Below are 24,760 nucleotides of genomic sequence, written 5' to 3' on the forward strand. Positions count from 1 at the left end.
AGGATTTGGAAAAATCGCGGAATTTAAAAAGCCATTTGTGTCGCAAGATCAAGCACTCGCATACACCAGAAAACAGCAGGTGAACTCCGGCGGACCTCGGCGCAGCAGCGACACCTGGTGAATATCGACGCACGGACCTTAGTGAATCCCGGCAGAACCCGAATCAGCGACGGAGAACCCGCCGCTGGATCGCGTCTGGACCGGGTAAGTAAATGTGCCCCACTGGGTCAGATTTACAAACCCGGTCCATTCGCGATCTAGCGGAGCGTTCTCTGTGCTGGATTCGGGTCCGTCATAATGAAACAAAAGGACACTTGTAAAATTACTCCAACACAAAGCTGAGATATTATAAATGTTAGTAACTAATTTGAGTGGTAAGACTATCGGTTAGAAAAACAGAACATTTCGAATTTTGAAATAGCTATTTTGTTCAAAATGTTTACCACATTTACCTTTTTTTCATAAATAAATGCTAAATATATCAACCAAAATTTTCCATTAACATGAAGTACAAAATGTCACAAAAAATCTCAAAGCCACCTGGGTAAGTTAAAGTGTTCTAAAGTTATTACCGAATAAAGTGACACATTCAAGTTTTGAAAAATATGCTTTGGTCATCAAGGTGCAAAACATTATTATGTGAAAAATATATAATAAATTGATACAATTTTAAAATATATAATAGATCAGTCACAGAACTGTGGCAGAGACTGGAAGAAGTGTGGCCCAAAATCCCACCAGAGCAGTGTGAGAGACTAGTGTTGAAGTCATTCACAGCAAAGGCTGATTGGTGACTGATTGTTGTATCCTTCAGAAAATTTAGTTAGAATCTTTTTCTGTGCTACCGTGATTACTTTTCTCTAAACACTGTTACATTATTTCTGAATAATGCTGATGCTGATCTGCTAAATTAATTAAGTTACAAACAGTGCCTGAATCCCTTCCAATTAATAACATACGATATACCTAGTAAAAAGAATATATTTTTAAATTTAAAAAAAAAAAAATATATATATATATATATATATATATATATATATATATATATACATACACTCACCGGCCACTTTATTAGGTACACCTGTCCAACTGCTCGTTAACACTTAATTTCTAATCAGCCAATCACATGGCGGCAACTCAGAGTACATTTAGTCATGAAGACATGGTCAAGACAATCTCCTGCAGTTCAAACTTGCATCAGTATGGGGAAGAAAGGTGATTTGAGTGCCTTTGAACGTGGCATGGTTGTTGGTGCCAGAAGGGCTGGTCTGAGTATTTCAGAAACTGCTGATCTACTGGGATTTTCACGCACAACCATCTCTAGGGTTTACAGAGAATGGTCCGAAAAAGAAAAAACATCCAGTGAGCGGCAGTTCTGTGGGCGGAAATGCCTTGTTGATGCCAGAGGTCAGAGGAGAATGGGCAGACTGGTTCGAGCTGATAGAAAGGCAACAGTGACTCAAATCGCCACCCGTTACAACCAAGATAGGCAGAAGAGCATCTCCGAACGCACAGTACGTCGAACTTCGAGGCAGATGGGCTACAGCAGCAGAAGACCACACCGGGTGCCACTCCTTTCAGCTAAGAACAGGAAACTGAGGTTACAATTTGCACAAGCTCATCGAAATTGGACAGTAGAAGATTGGAAAAACGTTGCCTGGTCTGATGAGTCTCGATTTCTGCTGCGACATTCGGATGGTAGGGTCAGAATTTGGCGTCAACAACATGAAAGCATGGATCCATCCTGCCTTGTATCAATGGTTCAGGCTGGTGGTGGTGGTGTCATGGTGTGGGGAATATTTTCTTGGCACTCTTTGGGCCCCTTGGTACCAATTGAGCATCGTTGGAATGCCACAGCCTACCTGAGTATTGTTGCTGACCATGTCCATCCCTTAATGACCACAATGTACCCAACATCTGATGGCTACTTTCAGCAGGATAATGCGCCATATCATAAAGCTGGAATCATCTCAGACTGGTTTCTTGAACATGACAATGAGTTCACTGTACTCAAATGGCCTCCACAGTCACCAGATCTCAATCCAATAGAGCATCTTTGGGATGTGGTGGAACGGGAGATTCGCATCATGGATGTGCAGCCGACAAATCTGCGGCAACTGTGTGATGCCATCATGTCAATATGGACCAAAATCTCTGAGGAATGCTTCCAGAACCTTGTTGAATCTATGCCACGAAGAATTGAGGCAGTTCTGAAGGCAAAAGGGGGTCCAACCCGTTACTAGCATGGTGTACCTAATAAAGTGGCCAGTGAGTGTATATATTTGAATATAATGAATGAATGATAATATATATAATGTTGAATGATAATATATACAGTATGTAGTGCCAAAATTATAAAGAACAATAGAGGGAATATTTATGTGGTATACTATTTACATGTAAATGAAACATAATAATAATCATTCCTTTATTTATACAGTGCACACAGCTTGCAGATCAGTCTCTGTCCCCAATGGGGCTCAAAATCTAATCAACTTATCAGAATGCTTTGGAGTGTGGGAGGAAACCAGGGGACGTGGAGGAAACCCACACAAACAACATACAAACTCTTTGCAGATGTTGACCTGGATGGGACTTCATGACCCCAGCGATGCAAGGCTGTAGTGCTAACCACTTAGCCACCATACGGCTCTCCATCTATTGTAGAATGTGAAGTAGAAGTAATAGCTGATAGTAATAATAATTGTAGCAATAAATTTAAAGCTAGCCAGGGGTAAATGCGTAAAAAATATTTGAAAATATGCAAATGTATTTTCCAGGGTGGGAAGGAAAGTTTTGCCTCAAAACTAACTTGAAGATAGCCCCTTTGCAGCATAAATTACTCAGGAATAAATAATATTGTTAAGTATATTGTAAATTTACATATAACCTTGTCAAGCAACTCACCAGGGAGGACCACTTTGTTCATGATGCTGAATTATTGGCCCATGGTTTAGGAGACTATATTCATTTATATCAGTTTTCTTATGTTATTATATCCTTTTTTGTGATTGCTTTTTGTAAAGCTTTCCTCACATCATTGTTTCTGAGGCAGTATATGATGGGATTCAGCAGTGGGGGGGTAACGCTATATATAACAGATGAAACTGGGACAATGTAGAATGAATCTCCAGACTTGGGGCTATTGTAACTGAAAACACCTGTTATGTAGAAGACTGTGACAACAATAAGATGGGATGAACATGTGGAGAACACCTTCATTCTTGCCTGAGAAGAATGAATTTTTAATATGGTAGTTATGATGTGGACATAGGAGTAAATCACAATTCCAAAAGTTGTGGCTCCTAGTAAGACAGTGTCTACATGCAGTAACATTTCAATGATCTTGGTATCACTACATGCAGCTTCCAACAGTGGAAGGACATCACAGAAGAAATTTTTTATGTGTAGTTTATCACAAAACCTTAATTTCAAGGTCATCAAAGTATGAGACATGGAGTTCAACAATCCAATGAGGCAACATCCTACAACAGCGTAAAAGCAGAAGGTTTTATTCATAATGAAGATGTATCTTAAAGGGTTACAGATAGCTACGTATCGATCATAGGCCATGACGGTGAGAAGAAGACTTTCTGTCCCTCCAACATAAACAAATAAAAAGAGCTGTGCAAAACATCTATGAAATGATATCCTTCTGTTCCCTGTTATAGCATTGACCAGCATAGCCGGGAGGGTGACTGTAGAGTAACACACATCTAAGATGGATAGACAACTCAAGAAAAAGTACATTGGCGTTTGGAGATGACTGGTCACCCGGATAATACTGTACACAGAGAGGTTCCCTGAAAGAACAATGATGTAAATGAAGCCAAGTAATAATGAACATGAAACATGACCATTGGAAAATCCTAATAGAATGAAATCAGCTGGAAAAGTCCTATTTTTATTTGCTTCTACAAACATCTGAAGAAACAACATGAAGATATTTTATAAATACATTTGTGAGGTGCCAGTACAAAATCTCTAAAATTTCTTCACCTATTATTTACTACTACAGATACTATATAATGCGTGAATGTGTTACTGAGAGAATGTGAATGTGTCCTTAAAGGACATCTACCCCCAGGATCAATGATTGTAAAACAAGCACACTTACATGCAAGCATATGCCCCCTCTGGCAGGAGCTGCTCTTTTAGATTTGTATGCCTTGGTTTTTACAAAAATGATGCAAATTAGCCTCAGGGCTCCATAGGTGTTAATGGAACCTGGAGCCCCTTAGGCGCATTTTCAGGTTCTTCCCGGGGATGCACACACCAGTATATCAATGTGCTTGGTTTCCAATCCTTGATCCTGATGGTAAATGTCATCTAAGTAAGGGATTGGGGCTTATTTACTAAGGGTCCCGCAGACCGCACTTTCGTTTGACATTTTTCGGATTTGCGCCATTGGCACAGGCATTTAGAAGGGGATTTTGGCGCATGCAATCGCATTTTGGCGCAACAGCGCTGGCTTTCGTGTGACGCAAGTTGGGGGGCCGGCCCTCAGACCATCATACTGATTTGGACAAACCGTGGGATTTAACTTTAAAATTGTGTCACAACCAATGCACTTACATACACCAGGAAGAAGAAGGTGAACTCCGGCGGACCTGAGCGGGGAAGCGCCACATGCAGGATATCGGGTGCACAATTTTTGAGAATCGCGCCAGAGTATATTATCGTCGAACATTCCATATCTCGGGAACTCAGTCGACCGGGTAAGTAAATGTGTCCCATTGTCTCTAATTATTCTTAAATGTTATCATGGTGATACCTAAGGCTATTTTCACACTGTGGTCAGGTTAACAGATGTAGTATATGTATTGAGAAAGCTCTAAAAAGCTTATCATAGGAAACATAGGTTGTTTTGGTCTCTTGCATCAGTAATGTATAGGAAAACAGAGAAGGCAGCAACAAAAAGTACTTCACACAGTGCATCATGTCTTTTAAATATATTCTAAGACTATGAGTTTCAGAGATCTAGTTGCAGCTTTCTCTTTTGATGCTAATATAGTATAGCAAATTTCACTAAAATTTTTCAACAATGACAACTAGAAATTTAGAAAATTGTCACAGGGACAAAAAATATTGTTTAGCATTACATAAAAAAAATAAACTAAAACCGACTTACATACAATTTCAACCGAAAAACAAACCGATAGGAGCTATTTTATTCATAACCTAAGGACTGCCTATATTTTGAATCTCTTTGCAACCGTTAAAAAGCATATAAAAAACCATTTCAAAATTTTTTGATGCATCTTGTTATACATCATGTTGAGAAACAATAAATCAATAGAAAAGTAATGAAAGAAGAGCAAATAATATACAAATAACAAAAAATTTGAAGTTGCCTCATTCAAAAGCAAGTAACCAAAAATCTAAGCAGAAAAAACATTACTTTTTCTGAATAAAAAACGGATGAATTCATGACTTGGCTTCCGGGGTTTGTATCTTTCAAATCCATAAAATCCTATTTATTGAGTCTTATAAATACACCGTGAGGGCAAGGCACAAGGGGACAATAGGCAGGAGAGATCTACTGGAATGTTAATTGTGAGAGCAACAATGAATTCTTAAGATTATATATATTTAATCTTTTTTGTACATAGTAGAAAGGAAAGCCATCTTGCCTAATCTGATCCTGAACTTCTAGAAATTACTTTAAAACAGGCAACTGGATATAAAATAAATGTTGTACATATTGACATGAAAAATAAAAGATTAAAACTAGAGATGGGCGAATTTGTTAAAATTCGGTTTGTCCCGATTCGCAGAATTTTTTGAAAAAATTTAATTCAACCCGAATTGAATCATATCAAATCATGTTGAAAAACAGGTATTTCCTGGCTGCAGAGAGCCTGCAGGGTGTTGTAGAACGTTGTGCCATGCTTAAATATGCATAGGGAGCATGGTTTGGTCTTCAAACAATGCTGTGTTTTAGTATGACATGCACATGACAGCCGCCGCTCTTAGAATCGCTTCACTCTTCAATTCCATGGGCACTTACAGGGGCCAACTTCACCAAATAAGCGAAGCGAGAACGCAGCCTGACAAGGTAACGACTGTGCTAGCTCGAAAGGACTGAGCTGAGGGCCAAGATCCCACCATAACATCAAAGAGTGCACTCTTTTTACACTAACATCAGATGATTCCATAGATTACGACAGAACCTGTTGTGTTAAACGCAGATAAATGTAGAAACCCACTTAAAGAGTGGAGAGGGTGTCGGCAGTAATTTTGCATTGAAGCCACTGATCATTTTGCCCTTCTTTTCACCCGTCAGTGTCCTCTTTCAATCGGTCAATAATCCATCAGTATTGCTGAAGCTAAAAACAAACAGGAGTTGATCTAGAATAGAGATGAGCAGTAAATGGGATATTTGCATGTTTTGTGTGTTATGGATCCACTCCTGCTTTTGGCTATCAATCATGAAGCTTTTCATCCTTCTGACAGATGAAATGAAGGGGAAAACCAAACAGTGGCAACGTCATAGAGTGGTGGAGGGTGAAAACAGCATTATGGAAATCACAGGGTGTTCCAGGGAGACGGTCAGTTGGCAGCAGCATGAGTAGCACAATGACAAATTATGGAGGTGGCGAAAACATGGTAGGCCACAAAGTGGCACAATGATAAGAGTGTGGGGGTGGCGGCAGCAGAAGCAGCAGCAGGAGCCCACAGGTGGCAGCAACATGGAAAGCCACAGAGTGGCACAATGATATAGTGTGAAGGTGGCATCAACAGGAGCCCACAAGTGGCAGCAACAGGGAAAGCCAAAGAGTGGTCCAATGACAGAGTGTGGAGGTGGTGGCAGCAGCATCAGCAGCAGCAACAGGAGGCCACAAAGTGGCACAATGATAAGAGTGTGGAGGTGGCAGCAGCAGAAGCAGCAGCAACAGTAGGCCACAAATTGGCACGATGATAAGAGTGTGGAGGTGGCAGCAGCAGAAGCAGCAACAGGGGCCCACAGGTGGCAGACACATGGTGGCAGCAAAAGGGAAAGCCACAGAGTGGCACAATGATATAGTGTGAAGGTGGCATCAGTATCAGCAGGAGCCCACAGGGTGGCACAATGATATAGTGTGGAGGTGGCATCAGCAGGAGCCCATAAAACCCACAGCAGAAGAGGCCACATTGTGGCACAATGATGAAGTTTGAAATTAATTTGAATTCCAAATATTCAATGGAAATTTTAATTTGTAGATTCAAGACGCCACATCCATTATACATTACAGTTTTCCTGAAAATATCAGGTATTTGACAAAAGAAGAACTGCAAAGGAAGCACCAGCAGCAGCATGAGGCCAGAGGTGTGGAGGTGGCGGCAACAAGGTAGGCCGCAGAAAGGCATAATGATATAGTGTGAAGGTGGCATCGGCAGCAGCAACAGAAGGCCACAAAGTGGCACAATGATAAGAGTGTGGAGGTGGCAGCAAAAGAAGCAGCAGCAGGAGACCACAAGTGGCAGCAACATGGTGGCAGCAACAGGAAAAGCCACAGAGTGGCACAATGATATAGTGTGGAGGTGGCATTAGTATCAGCAGCAGCCTGAAGGGGGGCACAATGATATAGTGTGGAGGTGGCAACAGCAGCAGCAGGAGCCCACAAAACCCACAGCAGAGGAGGCCACATTATGGCACAACAGTTTGAAATGAATTTGAATTCAAAATATTCAATGTAAATTTTAATTTGTAGATGCCACGAGATGCCACATTCATTATACATTACAGTTTTCCAGAAAATATCACGTCTTTGACAAAAAAAGAACTGCAAAGGTGGCACCAGCAGCAGCATGAGGTCAGGGGTGTGGAGGTGGCGGCAAAATGGTAGGCCACAGAGTGGCACAATAGTATAGTGTGAAGGTGGCATCAGCAGAAGCAACCGGAGGCCACAGAGTGGCAAAATTATAAGAGTGTGGAGGTGGCGGCAGAAGCAGCAGCAACAGAAGCCCACAGGTGGCAGTAACAAAGAACTGCATAGGTGGCACCAGCAGCAGCAGCATGAGGTCAGAGGTGCGGAGTAGGCGGCAACATCGTAGGCCACAGAGTGGCACAATGATATAGTGTAGAGGTGGCATCAGCAGCAGGAGCCCGCAGAGTGGCACAATGATATAGTGTGGAGGTGGCGTCAGTAGCAGCAACAAGAGGCCACAAAGTGGTACAATGATAAGAGTGTGGAGGTGGCGGCAGCAGCAGGAGCCTACTGGGTGGCACAATGATAAAGTGTGGAGGTGGCAGACAATTCCAGTCCCTGGTAATGATGGTAGGAGGCAGATGGAGCAACCGGCAGCAGATGTGTGGCATCAGGTGGGTGGCAGCATCAGAATAGTGGCTGATGCAGGTAGTTAGAACCCAGACTCTCATGGCTGATCTAATCTGATGCATTAGGCATTGGTAAGTTGAAATCCTGGCCAATCCAAACCTGATTCACCTTGACAAAGGTCAGTCTCTCCACATTTATGGGTGGACAAGCAGGTTCTCCTTGGGGTAACGATGGCCCACACCACCCTGAACACCCACTCTGATGCCACACTACTGGCCGGGCAGGACAGCTTCTCTACTGCAAACTCCGCAAGTTGCAGCCACACATCAAGTTTGGCTGCCCAGTAGTCCATGGGATCCTCTACCTGAGGTGGTAAAGTGCTGTCCAAGTAGGCCACCACCTGCTGGTGCAGGATCTGTTCCATGTCCTGCTGCTGCTGGTGGTGGCTACCCTCCTCACTAGGCGGGTGAAGGAAGTTGCTCAATAAGGAATTCAGACTTAAGCTGCGGCTGATGCAGCTGCAACTGCTCCTACCCCCCCAGCTCCCCACAGCAGCCGTGGAAGTAGTACGTGAGCGATGACTGCCAGGAACCTGCCAGTCAGACCTGACAGAGGATGGACAATGGTGCACATAGGCAGCGGCCAACTGTGTGTACAGTATTTCTCTATAGTTTGCCAGCTGTTTCTCCCTCTCAGCAGCTGGAAAAAAGTCACCCATTTTTGAGTGGTAGCGAGGGCCCAAGAGGGTGGAGAGCCAAAAGTCATCCCTATGGTGGACATTGACTATTCAGCTGTCACTAGTTAGACAAAGCAGCATGCTGTGGGCCATCTGCGCAAGTGACTCTGAGGGACTCCTGGCCTCCATCTCCACTGTATACTGCCACGGTGCTTCTGGGTCATCTGCCTCGTCTTCTACCATCAACTGAGTAGAAAAACCACAAATTGCCCCGGACTCTGCTTGTGCTCCAATGTCCTCCTCCTCCGGTTCAGCCCCCACCGAAGCCATGAGATGTAGTCTTCTTCAGTGCCCTGACCAGACAGATTTTGCAGCATGAGTTCCAGGACATGAAGCAGTGGAATGACATTATTCATCCCACAGTCCCGGCGACTGACAAATAATGTGGCCTCTTCAAAGGGCCTGAGCAAATTTTTACAATGTAGTGCAGATGGGTGTAAGACTTCAGAAACTTGTTGACTACCAGATTGAACATGTGCGCCATGCAGGGCGCATGGACCATCCCCCCTCGGTGCAGCACGGACACCATGTTCCTCCCATTGTCTGTCACCATGGTTTCGATTTTTAGTTGTCAAGGAGAAAGCCACACATTGATTTCTTGTTGCATGATGCGGAGCAGTTCCTCCCGTGTGCGACTTTGTTCGCCCAGGCAAACCAGGTGTAGAACTGCGTGACACCGCTGTGCCCTGCACATGGGGTATGATGGAGCAGCACTTGTGGAGGCTGAGGTGGTGGTGGAGAAGGAGGAGGCAGACACTGGCACAGGAGCAGCAGTTTGACAACGTGGAGGAGAAAGCGCCGTCTCTTGTGGAAGTTGTTGGTGTGGTTGGGCGGGAAGCACATTCATCCAGTGGGCTGTAAAGGACATGTACTGGCCCTGACCATAGTATCAGCTCCACACGTCCGTGCTGAAGTGCACCTTGGAAGAAACTGATAAGCTCAAGGACTGGCCCTCCTTCTGTTGTACATATTGGTGAAGGCTTGGCACAGCCTTTTTGGAAAAAAAATTGGACTTGGAACTCTCCACCTCGGTTCGGCACAAGCCATTAGTTCTCTGAAGGGTACAGAGTCCACGACTTGGAAAAAGAGAGACTGCAGTACCAACAACTTTGACAAGAGCATGGTCAGATTCTGCACCTTAGGATGGCTGGACGCATAGCGTAGTCTCTTTGTAATCGCCTCGCTCAACGACTGCTGGGGCCATGCATAGCGAGGAGCAGGAGCATCTGGACCGGGAGATGATGTCAAAGACAAACAGCTCCCTTCAGCAGAGGTGCTGGAGCCTTGACTTGCTGAAACAGCATGTGTGCCACTAGGTGCTGCTGCTGTTGCTGTGCCTGCAGGATGGACCACATCTGACACCCGTCTCTTCCAGGCCATTGGATGGTGACGCTGCATGTGTTTTTGCAGGGCCGTGGTGCCAATGCTAGCTTCCTGGCCACGCTTCACTTTCTGCCCACAGATATGACATATAACCAAGCTCGGCTCCTCTAGTGTCTTTACAAAAAACTGCCACAACGCTGAGGTGGTAATTTTACCACCAACACCCTGCACTGAGTGACTACTGCCTCGCTGAGCCCCTGTGCCACTGCTTACTTGGACCTGTGAATTGGGATTTGTACCCCGCGGACGTTTGGCTCCCGTCCTCACACTGCTGCCACCCTGGAGACTCATGGCCACAGTAGCGACTTGCTGCCTGCTACACTGCCTGACGCGCAAGCAGACGATGATGAATCCCCTGCTACACCCAGCTCCCAAGTGTGACTAGCTACATCATCGTCAATTTGCGTTTCCCGGTCACTGCTACTCTCCTCACCGGTGTCAGTATGCGCAGCCTGCCTACTGCAGGAAGCAGCAGAAGTCTGTCCCACCTCTTCACTGCCAAGCAGCTGCTGACTGTCCTCAAACACTTTGTCTTGCTGAATAGTGGCTCTGAGCTCAGACCACCTAGTAGCTCTCTGGCTGCTGGAAAGGGACAGAACAGAGGCTGGTTGAGGACAGGTGAGGGCCGTTGACCTGCTCTTGGGCCATGCCAACTAATTGTTGTATCTGAGGAACCCACAGACTCTTGTCTGGGGTTGTCAGATGTTATGTTTGAGGAATTGGATGACCTAGTCAACCATTCAACAACATTTGGTTTGTTGATCAACACACTGCCGCTAGATGACAATGGCAGTTCTGGCCTCACAGATTCACCCCTGCTGCGACGTCCCCTTACAGTGCTGCCACTTCTGCCTGCTCCACCTGCCACCTTTCTGTCTGACATAGCGGTTAATAAGCTACATGGATTCAAACATAAATCTGGCTGTAAACTATAGCCCCCAAAAGGTATGGCAATGTGCGTTATACAGATACCCCAAAACTGACACTGTAATTTCAGCGAAAATCACTGTATAAACTACGTGGATTTCACACGTAAATCTGGCTGTAAACTATAGCCCCACAAAGGTATGGCAATGCGCGTTATACAGGTACCCCACAACTGACACTGTAATTTCAGCGAAAATCACTGTATAAGCTACATGGATTCAAACATAAATCTGGCTGTAAACTATAGCCCCTAAAAGGTATTGCAATTTGCGTTATACAGATATCCCACAACTGACACTGTCATTTCAGCAAAAATCACTGTATAAACTACATGGATTTGACACGTGAATCTGGCTGTAAACTATAGCCCCAAAAAGGTATGGCAATGTGCGTTATAAAATGACCCCACAACTGACACTGTAATTTAAGCACAAATCACTGTATAAACTATGTAGATTTCACACGTAAATCTGTCTGTAAACTATAGCCCCAAAAAGGTATGGCAATGTGCGTTATACATATACCCCACAACTGACACTGTAATTTCAGCAAAAATCACTGTATAAACTATATAGATTTCACACGTAAATCTGGCTGTAAACTACAGCCCCAAAAAGTTATGGCAATTTGCGTTATACAGATACCCCACAACTGACACCCAGTGAGAGGTCCACAAATCACTACAGCAGTTGCATGAATATGAAACAGATTTCTTCCTATTCGATTTTGTCACTAAATAGAACTGCTATTTGGGGTATACAGATCCCCCTTAAAGAACAACCAGGGATTGGTCCATAAAGTGCTACTGCAGATGCATGAATGTCAAACAGATTTCTTCCTATTTGATTTTGTCACTAAATAGAACTGCTATTTGGGGTATATAGATACCCCTTAAAGAACATCCAGGGATTGCAGCAAGAATCGCTTCTGCACAGTTCAGTAGCAGCAGCTGGACACTACAGACAGCACATGCAGTGTAAAGTGCCGAGATTGAAAATGGCTGGGTTTTATAGGGCTGTGTGACATCACATAAGCCTGCCGGTCGCTGATTGGCTTACAGGTCTGCAGATGTCATTGGGGGGTGTTTCTTTCTCCTTCCCAGAGTTCTCTGCCCTATGTAAAATGTTGTGCTCGCGCCCATTTAGCTGAAAAAAAGAGGGGAAAAAAAACTTTGTTCCCGCGAATCAGCATAAACTTCCCCTTCGTGACGAATTGAATTTTTCCTGATATTCTAACCGAAGTTAGAATCGTTAGAATCGATTGCCCATCTCTAATTGAACCATAAAAGATTAAAACAAAAGATCTGTCACAGAGCAGAGGGTGTGGACCCACTGTGCAACGAGACCCAGTGATCCCCGTGTTTTACACAGAGCTCCTGATGGTGGAGATGGCTGAACCAAGGGGACACCAGGTGCACCTCTAAGGATATATGAACACAGGACAGCTGGTCTTAGGAAGACTGAATGAGGTCAGAGGTAGGCACCAAGGAGTAGAACACAGGAACCGCAGTGCAGATCCAAAGGACAAGGCTATACAGCAGCAAAGTACTTCAGTCAAGTCAGGTACTTTAACCCTCAGGCACTGAAAAAGATTGGTTGCTCAGGTCACATGAACAATTCTCTTACATCACAGGAAGTGATGTAATCGCAGGTCCTGCAGAAACCAGAGTAGATCAATCTCAACAGAAACTCTGGAATGGATTCCAGGAAACACCACTATCACAGGCAGGAAATTCAGGTGTGAAGTGAGGCTTGGAAAGTGCCTTGTAGACTAGTCAGCACTGCTTCCTGCGATGTTCTGCAACTGGCTGTCCGCCAAGGTGGAGATGATCAGAAAAGGCAGCGCCCCTCTGAACATGAGATCTGGAGCTGGAGCAGTGAGTAGGAGAGCACCGGACTCAACAGCCCCCATTATACTATCCCCCCTATTCATTCTTCACTCTTCTTAAGTCCGAGACGAGATGTGAAACTTTTAAGAAGAGTATTGTTCCCCTCCGATTCCCAAGAACTCTCCTCAGGATCAAACACTTTCCAATCCACACCAGATGATAGGTCTTCTTGCTGTAATCGGGGTAGAATTCGGAGGAACAGAGGAGAAGTAGTTACAAACAACAGGTATCAGCAAGGATACATGGAAGGAGTTGTTAATCCGTGGAGGGGGAGTTAAATGTAGCTTATAAGTAACTTCATTAATCCTCTTCAAAATTACAAAAGGTCCTAAGACCCTAGGCGAAAATCTGAAACTAGGGATTTTCAAGCAAATGTTTTTTGAGGAAAGCCAAACCTTATCTCCAGGAGAGAGCTGAGGAGGTTTTCTTCTTCTCTTGTCCACATAAACCTTCATTCGAGCCATGGCCCCTTAGTCTGGCCCCATATTGCCAAGAAGTCTCTAAAAGAAGAGTCAGCAGCAGGAACCTCAGAGGAAGTAGCAACGGGAAAAGGAGTATGAGGATGTAAACCATAGCCAAGAAAAAATAGGGAAGATCCTGAAGATTCCCTTACGTGATTATTGTACGTAATTTAGTAACTGTACCCAGTTGTTATGTTGGGCAGAGACAAAGTGCCGAAGGTAATTCTCTAATATTTGATTCACCTGTTCAACCTGCCCATTAGATTGGGAATGGTATGCAGAAGAAAATTCCAGTTTAATCTCTAGAGAATTTGGAAATGAACTGGACACACTGATCTGAGATTATGTGAAAGGCAGTCCATGGAATCAGAATATGTGGTCTATAAATAGCTTGGCAAGACTCACAGCTAATGGCAGCCCAGACAGTGGCACAAAGTGGGCCATTTTGGAGAACCAGTGAATACTTGAAGGTCTTTTATAAAGTACCTTTCGACAAGGTGCCTTAAATAAGTTACAGTACCTGAGCAACAACATTACTTGTTAACTTGATATCCAGCAAAGGTCAGCTTTCACAAAACTGAGACTACTTCTGAGCCTGAGGGTTCCATGTGTTCCAAGTCTAGATTCCCTTATGGGAGGTTTAGACTGACTAGTTCTTGTGCAGTGTGACGTGGTAGACTCAAGGCTGCTGGAGATCTTGATGTTGACCTGTGTGGAACGGAAGAGGTGGTCATCTAGGCTACTGAGAGTGATCAAATTCTGCAATGAGATGTGGCTTCCTGAATATGACTGGACATTGAGGGAGGACAAGGTTGTACAAGAAGTGGTGAAACTGAATGCAGAATCATCCCAAGGTCTGCTGTTTATTAGAGAAACCTGACTGGTTCATAGTGTCTAGGTGATAAAATGCTAATTTTAGCCCAAATTTACCAAAGTTCCCGAGAGCTTTTCCACTGCTCCAATCTTTATGGACTTCCATAATGTAAGGGTCCAGGGCTATCCAATAAGTAGTAATACTGATTGCTATGGGGCCTTTAGTGAGAGAAGGCCAAGAGCACAAGGGCCCATAGCATAAATGGTCACCAATCTGCTTTATCTATTTTCTGTGACAAAGTTTGGCCCCATAAAAAAATGCCTCAACTTCTTTTCTTAAATGTGAGTTGATCACATATCTATATTAATAGCCTATGAAAGAAGATGCCATTTAAGTGTTAATTTTTATTTCTTTATGTGTTTCTGCTGTTGAATTAATTATGTCCTAAGTGACATCCATGAGTATGATCTCCCACCGGGTACTTTTTGGAGATAAATACTCCAAGCCTCCATGAGCCTTTGTTAGATAGGACCTAAATAAGCTTTTGTGTGTGCTGTCTGTATATTTCATGTGTATTAGGTTTTTATGTGTAGCCAGATTTCTTTCTTCTAGGTCACTAGGAATTCTAGCAACATTTTTCCGGTGAGGTCCACATGATACCAATGTTGATTGTGTTACTACTAACTCTCTCTTTTTTTCCAGTGGGGTAACCAGAGGAGGATAGCATGGCATGCATACTGAGGATAGGATTGTTAGATTTAGGCAGAGGGCAGTAAACTGAATCTTTGCCCAGGTTAAACACTGGTTAGGATGCTGCTTTACTTTGAAATGTTTTTTGAATGACTTGTGTGTTATACATTTACCCAGACATATCACAGGAATTTGTTTGCAGTCCAAATACTCATTTAGACACTTGCAGTCCACTTGCAGCTGCATACCCAGTCATCTTCTACACAGTACAGGCAGTCCCCAGGTTACGTACAAGAGGTTCTGTAGGTTTGTTCTTAAGTGTAATTTGTATGTAAGTCGGTATTGTATATTTTATAATTGTAACCCCAGCCAAATTTTTTTTGGTCCCTGTGACAATTGGATTTTAACAATTAACAACAAAGCTTAATTGGATTAACAATAAAGCTTAATTGCAAACACCTTTAATAATTGTTACAGCTGATCACTGCTACAGCTACTTCTACACTAGGCTAGCTAGAGCTAAAGTACAGTAACTTATTAACATCAAGATGGCCGTTTGTAACTAGGGGAATATAACATATTCGGTAGACTAGAAAAAAGATTTCTTTGACCTTACTCTAAGCCAAAGGTTCACCCAAAAATAAAATCAAGTATACTTACAGTAAAAGGTATTTTACCACTACAGACGGTCCCCTACTTAAGAACACTCGACTTACATATGACCCCTAGTTACAAACGGACCACTGGATATTGGTAATTTATTGTACTTTAGTCCTAGGCTTCAATAAACAGCTGTAACAGTTATCAGAGGTGTCTGTAATGAAGCTTTAGTGTTAATCCTGGTTCTTATGACAACCCAACATTTTTAAAATCCAATTGTCACAGAGACCAAAAAAATTCTGTCTGGGATTACAATGATAAAATATAGAGTTCCGACTTACATACAAATTCAACTTAAGAAAAAACCTACAGACCCTATCTTGTATGTAACCCGGGGACTGCCTGTACTGACACAAGGGATAGGTTATAGTTATCAGATCATTATGGGTCTGCTCTATTCATTTCAATGTGACTACTGAATGAATGTAATTCTTTTTTAGTTATTGCTATTTTTGTTTCTTAGTATGCAACAAAGCTGAAAGAAGCAAAAATCATTGTCCAGAAACGTGGAATAGCTACTGCCAAGCAATAGGTAAGGGCCGCTAATTCCCAAGATTGTATTAATGGTCAAGCCTTTGCTGTAGGAAGTGAATATTTAGCCTTTTACAGTTGATGTTGCGACAGAACAACGTCAAGAGTCCCAAGATGCTGTGTCCATTTTGGGAATTTACACACTGAAATTGGACCAGCGACCCTGGTCTAACACAATCTTGAAGCCTTTTAGTGTTGATCTCAGAAGACAGGCCATTAATAATCACCAAGTCATGTGCCTATTATACTACAAAAACAAGTACAAACAATAATACATATGAGCTTGCCACCTTCACCTCCCAATAATGAGATAGCTTCTCCTGTCCCTCAGGTTACCTGAGTCCCCTCCCTTGCCCTCCCCCATGGCCAGCTTTAGTCTTGCATAGTTTGTCTTGCATAGTTTGTAACAAGAAAATAAAGTTCCCTCATAATTGGAAGAACCCCTGGACACAAGCCACCTTGTGCTGTGCTGCTTCTACCCAATCCATCTTAATTATAAAGGATAGTTTATCCAGGAAGAGCCAATGGGTAGGCCCCAATGGTGTGTTCCACACCTGCAAGATGGCCTTCTTAACCACTGCTGCTACCACGTGTAGAATATGTGTGCTATCCCTACTGTTTTCATGGTTTTCCCTGTCTATCCACTCCATAAGTAGCACCATAAGGGATTGTGATACCAGATATGTATAAACAAATTGTTGAATATGTTTCCAAAAGGCCAAGATTTTGGCCAGCCACAAACAATTATATAAGTTGGCCTTCAACTCCCCACATATTAAACATTCAGATGATCCAAATACACCCATTCTGTGCCTCCACAAAGGTATCAGGTATGCCCTGTGTACAGCATTCAGCCAAATCACAGTAAATCTCTTCCTTTTTAATACTAAAAGTTTTTAGTCAACATAAAACTGCCATGTAGGGCAAAGACAATAAGCAGAATTTAAATAACTCTCCTGACTAATTTCAATGTGTTTTTCTCCAAGGAAACAGGATCAATTTTCCAATTAAACTATCACCAAAAACCAGCCTTGATCGCATGAAAGGTGCCTATGCATTGATGTTCTAGTAAATCAGATAAAATAACTATATTATTATATTTAAGATGCCAATGATTGACCTACATCAGAAGAATTACACTTTGTTGGAAAACGTTTTACTTCTAAATTTATCTGACGGTTGGTTTTTTGTCACCATTTTATTTTTTGTTATCTATTGTACAATCCTGATTGGTAATATCAGCATTTTTACCATTATCAGAGTTGAGACCCATCTTCACAGCCCCATGTACTTCTTCCTGAGTAATCTCTCCTTGCTGGACATTCTCTATTCTTCAGCTACAATACCATTAATGTTGTTTAACTGTATAACAGGCAAAACAAAAATATCCTTCAGAAAATGTATCTTTCAGTTGTATTTTTTTGTGTCACTTGGAGGGGCAGAGTGTATACTATTAGCCATTATGGCTTATGACCGTTTTGTTGCTATATGCAACCCATTACGTTATCCAGTAGTGATGAGTAGTAGAGCCTGTGCCAGTCTTGCTGTGACATCATGGTTAAGTGGTTTTATTAATTCTGTACTTCACACAGTCATGACTGCTAACCTCAAATTTTGTCAGTCAGATGCAAACATCAATCATTTTTACTGTGATGTGCCTCCACTCATACAGGCATCGTGTAATCCAACTAAAACCAGTAAAATTCTGCTGTATGTAGTGAGCATTTTTCTAGGTTTTACTCCATTCATGTACATTGTAATTTCTTATGTCCATATCATCTCTACCATCATGAAGATCAAGTCTTCTGAAGGACGTTGGAGGGCATTTTCAACCTGTTCATCCCACCTCATTGTAGTGACTATATTTTATGGTACAGCTAACTTGAACTATGTAGGACCTACAGGCTACTCCTTAGAGTTGGAGAATTTAGCTTCTCTCTTGTACTGCATTTTAACTCCTCTTGTTAATCCAATAATCTACTGCTTAAGAAACAAAGAAGTGAAAGGGGCCTTCAAGAAATATTTCAGACATAATTACTTTACGGTATCCAGATAATTTTTTGTTACTTTATTGTATTGTTGTACTATTGTATTGAATTTTTTAATTCAACCTCCATGAAATCTAATTAAAATATGTAGCCTAAAGGTTTGAATGGTCCACCAGTTTACCAAAAGATTCTATGGTGAGATTATCCTTTGAGTCAATAACGGGTCACACATTTTGCGACAATCCAATCACTTACCACTAGCGTCTATTTCTTACAAGATGATCACATATCGGACCTTAACATATATATATGTATACATATTCATAGCTGATGTGTTCAATGACTGTATGGATGGTACAGTGGACCTCCAAATCATTTTATCTGGTTGGTCCCAGGTACCTTCATCTTCGTAAATTGTACCTGAATGTGCTCAAGAGTTCACAAGAGAAGGGCCAGATGATTAAAGAGTAACCATCATTTAAAAATACTTTTGATATGTTGTAGCGCATGTTATTTTAAGACCTTTTGCAATTGGATTAGTAACCCAAATCTTGCTCCTTCCTCTTCTATTGTGCAGACTTCCCCCTGCTATCAATAACTACTCAGATGGTTGTTGCTAGGCACTTCTCATCCACACTGAGCTGAATACAGAGTGAGAATGTACATGTGAAACATACCCTCCCCCCTCTCCCTGCATTCAGCGGATTCTCCTCATGGCTGCCATGTGCTGCCAGGAGCTCCAACTAATGTAGTAGCCAAACAACTACACTCTTATCTGTCCCTACAGACCATCAGCTTTCCCTACACTTGTATATAAACAAATAATCCACACAGACAGAAGTTGCAGATCTTGATGAAAGTCTCACCTCCCCCATTCACCTCATGCTTGCGGCAGGAAATGGCAGACAGGAGAGAGAGACTCTACAAGTCTTCAATCTGTCCTATGTGCTGTGATGAAGTATTAGATAGATAGAAAGATATGACATTCATAGATATGGGATGGATAGAGAGATAGATAGACATGGGATAGATGATTAACCCCAGAAGCCACTTTTCACCTTCCTGGCACAGACAATTTTTTTCAAATCTGCCCAGGTCACTATAAGTGGTTATAACTTCGGAACGATTTTGAAATTGTTTTGTTGTGACATTTTGTACTTCATGTTAGTTGAAAAATTTTGGTGGTATGTTTTGCATTTATTTATGAAAAACAGATATTTAGCGAAAATTTTGAAAAATTCTCAATTTTCGTAATACAAAAGGTTCTACTTTTTCCATGCATAGCCATAACCGTAAAAAAAAAACTTGATAGCTAACATTAACCGATCATCCGATTCAAAAAAAAAAACACAAATAAAAGAAAACCCCATAAATGACTCTATTATAGAAACTGCATGCTGTAAAACAACTTTGTCAACCCTTCAATAGTTTTACAAATGCTAAAACAAAATTGTGTGCAATTTTGAAATTTTCATTGTTTTGGCTAAATGAATGTGTTTTTCAAAAAATTTACAAATTATCAGTGGATAAAATACCAAAACGCTCCACAAAGTTTGATACCTTATTTCTCCCAAGTATAAGAATACTAAATATGTGGTGGTAACCTGCTGTATGGGCACATGCAGGGCATGCCAGGGCATTGAATGGAAGCTGCGCCATTCAGAGCAGATTATGCATTGTTCCTTTTCCCCGACCACAATCCTGTTCAACGTCTCTTTACCTTGCCTCGGCTGCCACTGCGGACAAAGTCGCACCTGTGGAACAACCTGGTGGTACCACGCCGCAACAAGACCAACCCGCTTTGCGGTGGGTTCTGGTGAAAATATATAAAGAAATTGGCACATGATAGAAGCAGTTCCACACTTAGAATCAATAACAAAAAACGGACGGATAGTGACCTTCAGAAGGAGCAAGACAATAAAGGAGTGGCTACAGAAAACAATCCCAAAAGGGAATTTTGGATGTGGTAGTTGTAATCACTGTCCTCATTTACTTACAAGAAAAACAATACGTTTCACAGAATACACAGAATCACACAATTTTTAACGTGTAGATCTTGTTATGTCGTTTACATCATTCTATGTCCATGCGGTCACTTCTACATAGGTAAAACTTTTCAGACACTCTTTACCCCTTTGCCAGAGAACAAAAACTCTATTAAAAAGGGGAACGGAGCAGCTTTAGTCGAGCATATACAGACAGCACATAAAGTAGATCCTAATGTACCAACATTTGCAAGTTTAGAGCAAATACCTTTATTAACAAACTGAGGTGATAGGCACAAAAAATTATTTAGAAGGGAGGCTTGGTGGATCATGAAAACAGGTGTCCTAGGAGCCTTAGGATTAAATGACAGAAACTATATGCGGGTATTTTCGTAATTAACTACATGGCCGATGTATATATTGTCACATTAAAATACACTCACCGGCCACTTTATTAGGTACACCTGTCCAACTGCTCGTTAACACTTAATTTCTAATCAGCCAATCACATGGCAGCAACTCAGTGCATTTAGGCATGTAGACATGGTCAAGACAATCTCCTGCAGTTCAAACCGAGCATCAGTATGGGGAAGAAAGGTGATTTGAGTGCCTTTGAACGTGGCATGGTTGTTAGTGCCAGAAGGGCTGGTCTGAGTATTTCAGAAACTGCTGATCTACTGGGATTTTCACGCACAACCATCTCTAGGGTTTACAGAGAATGGTCCGAAAAAGAAAAAAACATCCAGTGAGTGGCAGTTCTGTGGGCGAAAATGCCTTGTTGATGCCAGGGGTCAGAGGAGAATGGGCAGACTGGTTCGAGCTGATAGAAAGGCAGCATTAACTCAAATCGCCACCCGTTACAACCAAGGTAGGCAGAAGAGCATCTCTGAACGCACAGTACGTCGAACTTTGAGGCAGATGGGCTACAGCAGCAGAAGACCACACCGGGTGCCACTTCTTTCAGCTAAGAACAGGAAACTGAGGCTACAATTTGCACAAGCTCTTCGAAATTGGACAGTAGAAGATTGGAAAAACGTTGCCTCGTCTGATGAGTCTCGATTTCTGCTGCGACATTCGGATGGTAGGGTCAGAATTTGGCGTCAACAACATGAAAGCATGGATCCATCCTGCCTTGTATCAACGGTTCAGGCTGGTGGTGGTGGTGTCATGGTGTGGGGAATATTTTCTTGGCACTCTTTGGGCCCCTTGGTACCAATTGAGCATCGTTGCAACGCCACAGCCTACCTGAGTATTGTTGCTGACCATGTCCATCCCTTTATGACCACAATGTACCCAACATCTGATGGCTACTTTCAGCAGCATAATGCGCCATGTCATAAAGCTGGAATTATCTCAGACTGGTTTCTTGAACATGAAAATGAGTTCACTGTACTCAAATGGCCTCCAAAGTCACCAGATCTAAATCCAATAGAGCATCTTTGGGATGTGGTGGAACGGGAGATTCGCATCATGGATGTGCAGCCGAAAAATCTGCGGCAACTGTGTGATGCCATCATGTCAATATGGACCAAAATCTCTGAGGAATGCTTACAGCTTCTTGTTGAATCTATGCCACGAAGAATTGAGGCAGTTCTGAAGGCAAAAGGGGGTCCAACCCGTTACTAGCAAGGTGTACCTAATAAAGTGGCCCGTGAGTGTACTTATGACATATAATAATATTAATGTAAAAAGAAGGTTAGGACGCCAAGTGTAATAGGCAAGATGAACCATTCTGTGTAGCACAAAATGACTCGACCTTCACACTCCTCCTTGTATTGTTTTAAGAAGATGCAATCAAAAGAAATTGTTTCATTACGTGGTGAATGCCAACTATTCTTTACTCTTCCTATATATGGAAATGAGAAGCCACAATATGAGGAGGAGATGAGAGGTCACAATATGAGGAGGATATAAGTGAGGTCACAATTTGAGAGGGAGATGAGAGGGCCCACAATATGAGGGGTAGATAAGAGGGCCCACAATATGAGGGATAGAGGAGAGGCCACATTATGAAGGGGAGATGAGGGGCCACAATATGAGGAGTAGATGAGAGAGGCCACACTATTAGGAACAGGTGAGGGGCCACAAAATGAGAGGGAGATGAAAGACCAAAATATGAGGAGCCATAATATGAAGGGTAGATAAGGGGTCACAATATGAAGGAGAGATGAAAGTCCAAAATATGAGGTGTAGATATGTGGAGTTGAGAGGCCACAATATTAGCAGGAGATGACAGAGAGCACAATATGAGGGGGAGATGAGGGTCCAGAATACGAGGGAGAGATGAAGGGCCACAATATGAGGAGGAGATGAGAGGCTACAATATGAGGGGGAAATAAGAGGGGCCACTATATGAGAGGGAAGTTGAGAGGGGACACAATATGAGAGAGATAGCGAAAATTTTGAAAAATTCTCAATTTTCGTAATACAAAAGGTTCTACTTTTTCCATGCATAGCCATAACCGTAAAAAAAAAAACTTGATAGCTAACATTAACCGATCATCCGATTCAAAAAAAAAAACACAAATAAAAGAAAACCCCATAAATGACTCTATTATAGAAACTGCATGCTGTAAAACAACTTTGTCAACCCTTCAATAGTTTTACAAATGCTAAAACAAAATTGTGTGCAATTTTGAAATTTTCATTGTTTTGGCTAAATGAATGTGTTTTTCAAAAAATTTACAAATTATCAGTGGATAAAATACCAAAACGCTCCACAAAGTTTGATACCTTATTTCTCCCAAGTATAAGAATACTAAATATGTGGTGGTAACCTGCTGTATGGGCACATGCAGGGCATGCCAGGGCATTGAATGGAAGCTGCGCCATTCAGAGCAGATTATGCATTGTTCCTTTTCCCCGACCACAATCCTGTTCAACGTCTCTTTACCTTGCCTCGGCTGCCACTGCGGACAAAGTCGCACCTGTGGAACAACCTGGTGGTACCACGCCGCAACAAGACCAACCCGCTTTGCGGTGGGTTCTGGTGAAAATATATAAAGAAATTGGCACATGATAGAAGCAGTTCCACACTTAGAATCAATAACAAAAAACGGACGGATAGTGACCTTCAGAAGGAGCAAGACAATAAAGGAGTGGCTACAGAAAACAATCCCAAAAGGGAATTTTGGATGTGGTAGTTGTAATCACTGTCCTCATTTACTTACAAGAAAAACAATACGTTTCACAGAATACACAGAATCACACAATTTTTAACGTGTAGATCTTGTTATGTCGTTTACATCATTCTATGTCCATGCGGTCACTTCTACATAGGTAAAACTTTTCAGACACTCTTTACCCCTTTGCCAGAGAACAAAAACTCTATTAAAAAGGGGAACGGAGCAGCTTTAGTCGAGCATATACAGACAGCACATAAAGTAGATCCTAATGTACCAACATTTGCAAGTTTAGAGCAAATACCTTTATTAACAAACTGAGGTGATAGGCACAAAAAATTATTTAGAAGGGAGGCTTGGTGGATCATGAAAACAGGTGTCCTAGGAGCCTTAGGATTAAATGACAGAAACTATATGCGGGTATTTTCGTAATTAACTACATGGCCGATGTATATATTGTCACATTAAAATACACTCACCGGCCACTTTATTAGGTACACCTGTCCAACTGCTCGTTAACACTTAATTTCTAATCAGCCAATCACATGGCAGCAACTCAGTGCATTTAGGCATGTAGACATGGTCAAGACAATCTCCTGCAGTTCAAACCGAGCATCAGTATGGGGAAGAAAGGTGATTTGAGTGCCTTTGAACGTGGCATGGTTGTTAGTGCCAGAAGGGCTGGTCTGAGTATTTCAGAAACTGCTGATCTACTGGGATTTTCACGCACAACCATCTCTAGGGTTTACAGAGAATGGTCCGAAAAAGAAAAAAACATCCAGTGAGTGGCAGTTCTGTGGGCGAAAATGCCTTGTTGATGCCAGGGGTCAGAGGAGAATGGGCAGACTGGTTCGAGCTGATAGAAAGGCAGCATTAACTCAAATCGCCACCCGTTACAACCAAGGTAGGCAGAAGAGCATCTCTGAACGCACAGTACGTCGAACTTTGAGGCAGATGGGCTACAGCAGCAGAAGACCACACCGGGTGCCACTTCTTTCAGCTAAGAACAGGAAACTGAGGCTACAATTTGCACAAGCTCTTCGAAATTGGACAGTAGAAGATTGGAAAAACGTTGCCTCGTCTGATGAGTCTCGATTTCTGCTGCGACATTCGGATGGTAGGGTCAGAATTTGGCGTCAACAACATGAAAGCATGGATCCATCCTGCCTTGTATCAACGGTTCAGGCTGGTGGTGGTGGTGTCATGGTGTGGGGAATATTTTCTTGGCACTCTTTGGGCCCCTTGGTACCAATTGAGCATCGTTGCAACGCCACAGCCTACCTGAGTATTGTTGCTGACCATGTCCATCCCTTT

The 24,760-nt window shown here is 42.4% G+C and overlaps 2 protein-coding genes across 2 annotated transcripts; one reads left to right on the forward strand and one right to left on the reverse strand.

Annotated features, from left to right (window-relative positions):
* Positions 1-2,985: 2,985 nt before the first annotated feature.
* On the reverse strand, positions 2,986-13,659 carry LOC140065928 (olfactory receptor 8H1-like). The gene is made up of 2 exons (XM_072113488.1): positions 13,591-13,659; positions 2,986-3,924 (listed from the first exon to the last, which is right to left on the reverse strand). Exons 1-2 carry the CDS (start codon positions 13,657-13,659, stop codon positions 2,986-2,988), a joined length of 1,008 nt encoding a protein of 335 aa, XP_071969589.1.
* A 3,797-nt stretch (positions 13,660-17,456) lies between these two features.
* LOC140065929 (olfactory receptor 5V1-like) lies at positions 17,457-18,407 on the forward strand. Its single transcript, XM_072113489.1, has one exon. It carries the CDS (start codon positions 17,457-17,459, stop codon positions 18,405-18,407), a length of 951 nt encoding a protein of 316 aa, XP_071969590.1.
* The last annotated feature ends 6,353 nt before the right edge of the window (positions 18,408-24,760 follow it).

This window comes from Engystomops pustulosus, chromosome 6, assembly GCF_040894005.1.
Source record: "Engystomops pustulosus chromosome 6, aEngPut4.maternal, whole genome shotgun sequence".
In the NCBI taxonomy this organism is placed as follows: Eukaryota; Metazoa; Chordata; class Amphibia; order Anura; family Leptodactylidae; genus Engystomops; species Engystomops pustulosus.

What these genes read in the sequence shown, in the direction of transcription:
- LOC140065929 (XM_072113489.1), top strand. Translation starts at nt 17,457, where the DNA reads ATGCCAATGATTGACCTACATCAGAAGAATTACACTTTGTTGGAAAAC.
- LOC140065928 (XM_072113488.1), bottom strand. Translation starts at nt 13,659, where the DNA reads ATGGCTCGAATGAAGGTTTATGTGGACAAGAGAAGAAGAAAACCTCCT. An exon ending in AGCTCTCTCCTGGAGATAAG is followed by an intron (nt 3,925 to 13,590) that starts GTTTGGCTTTCC and finishes TTGTTTCTTCAG; the next exon opens with ATGTTTGTAGAAGCAAATAA.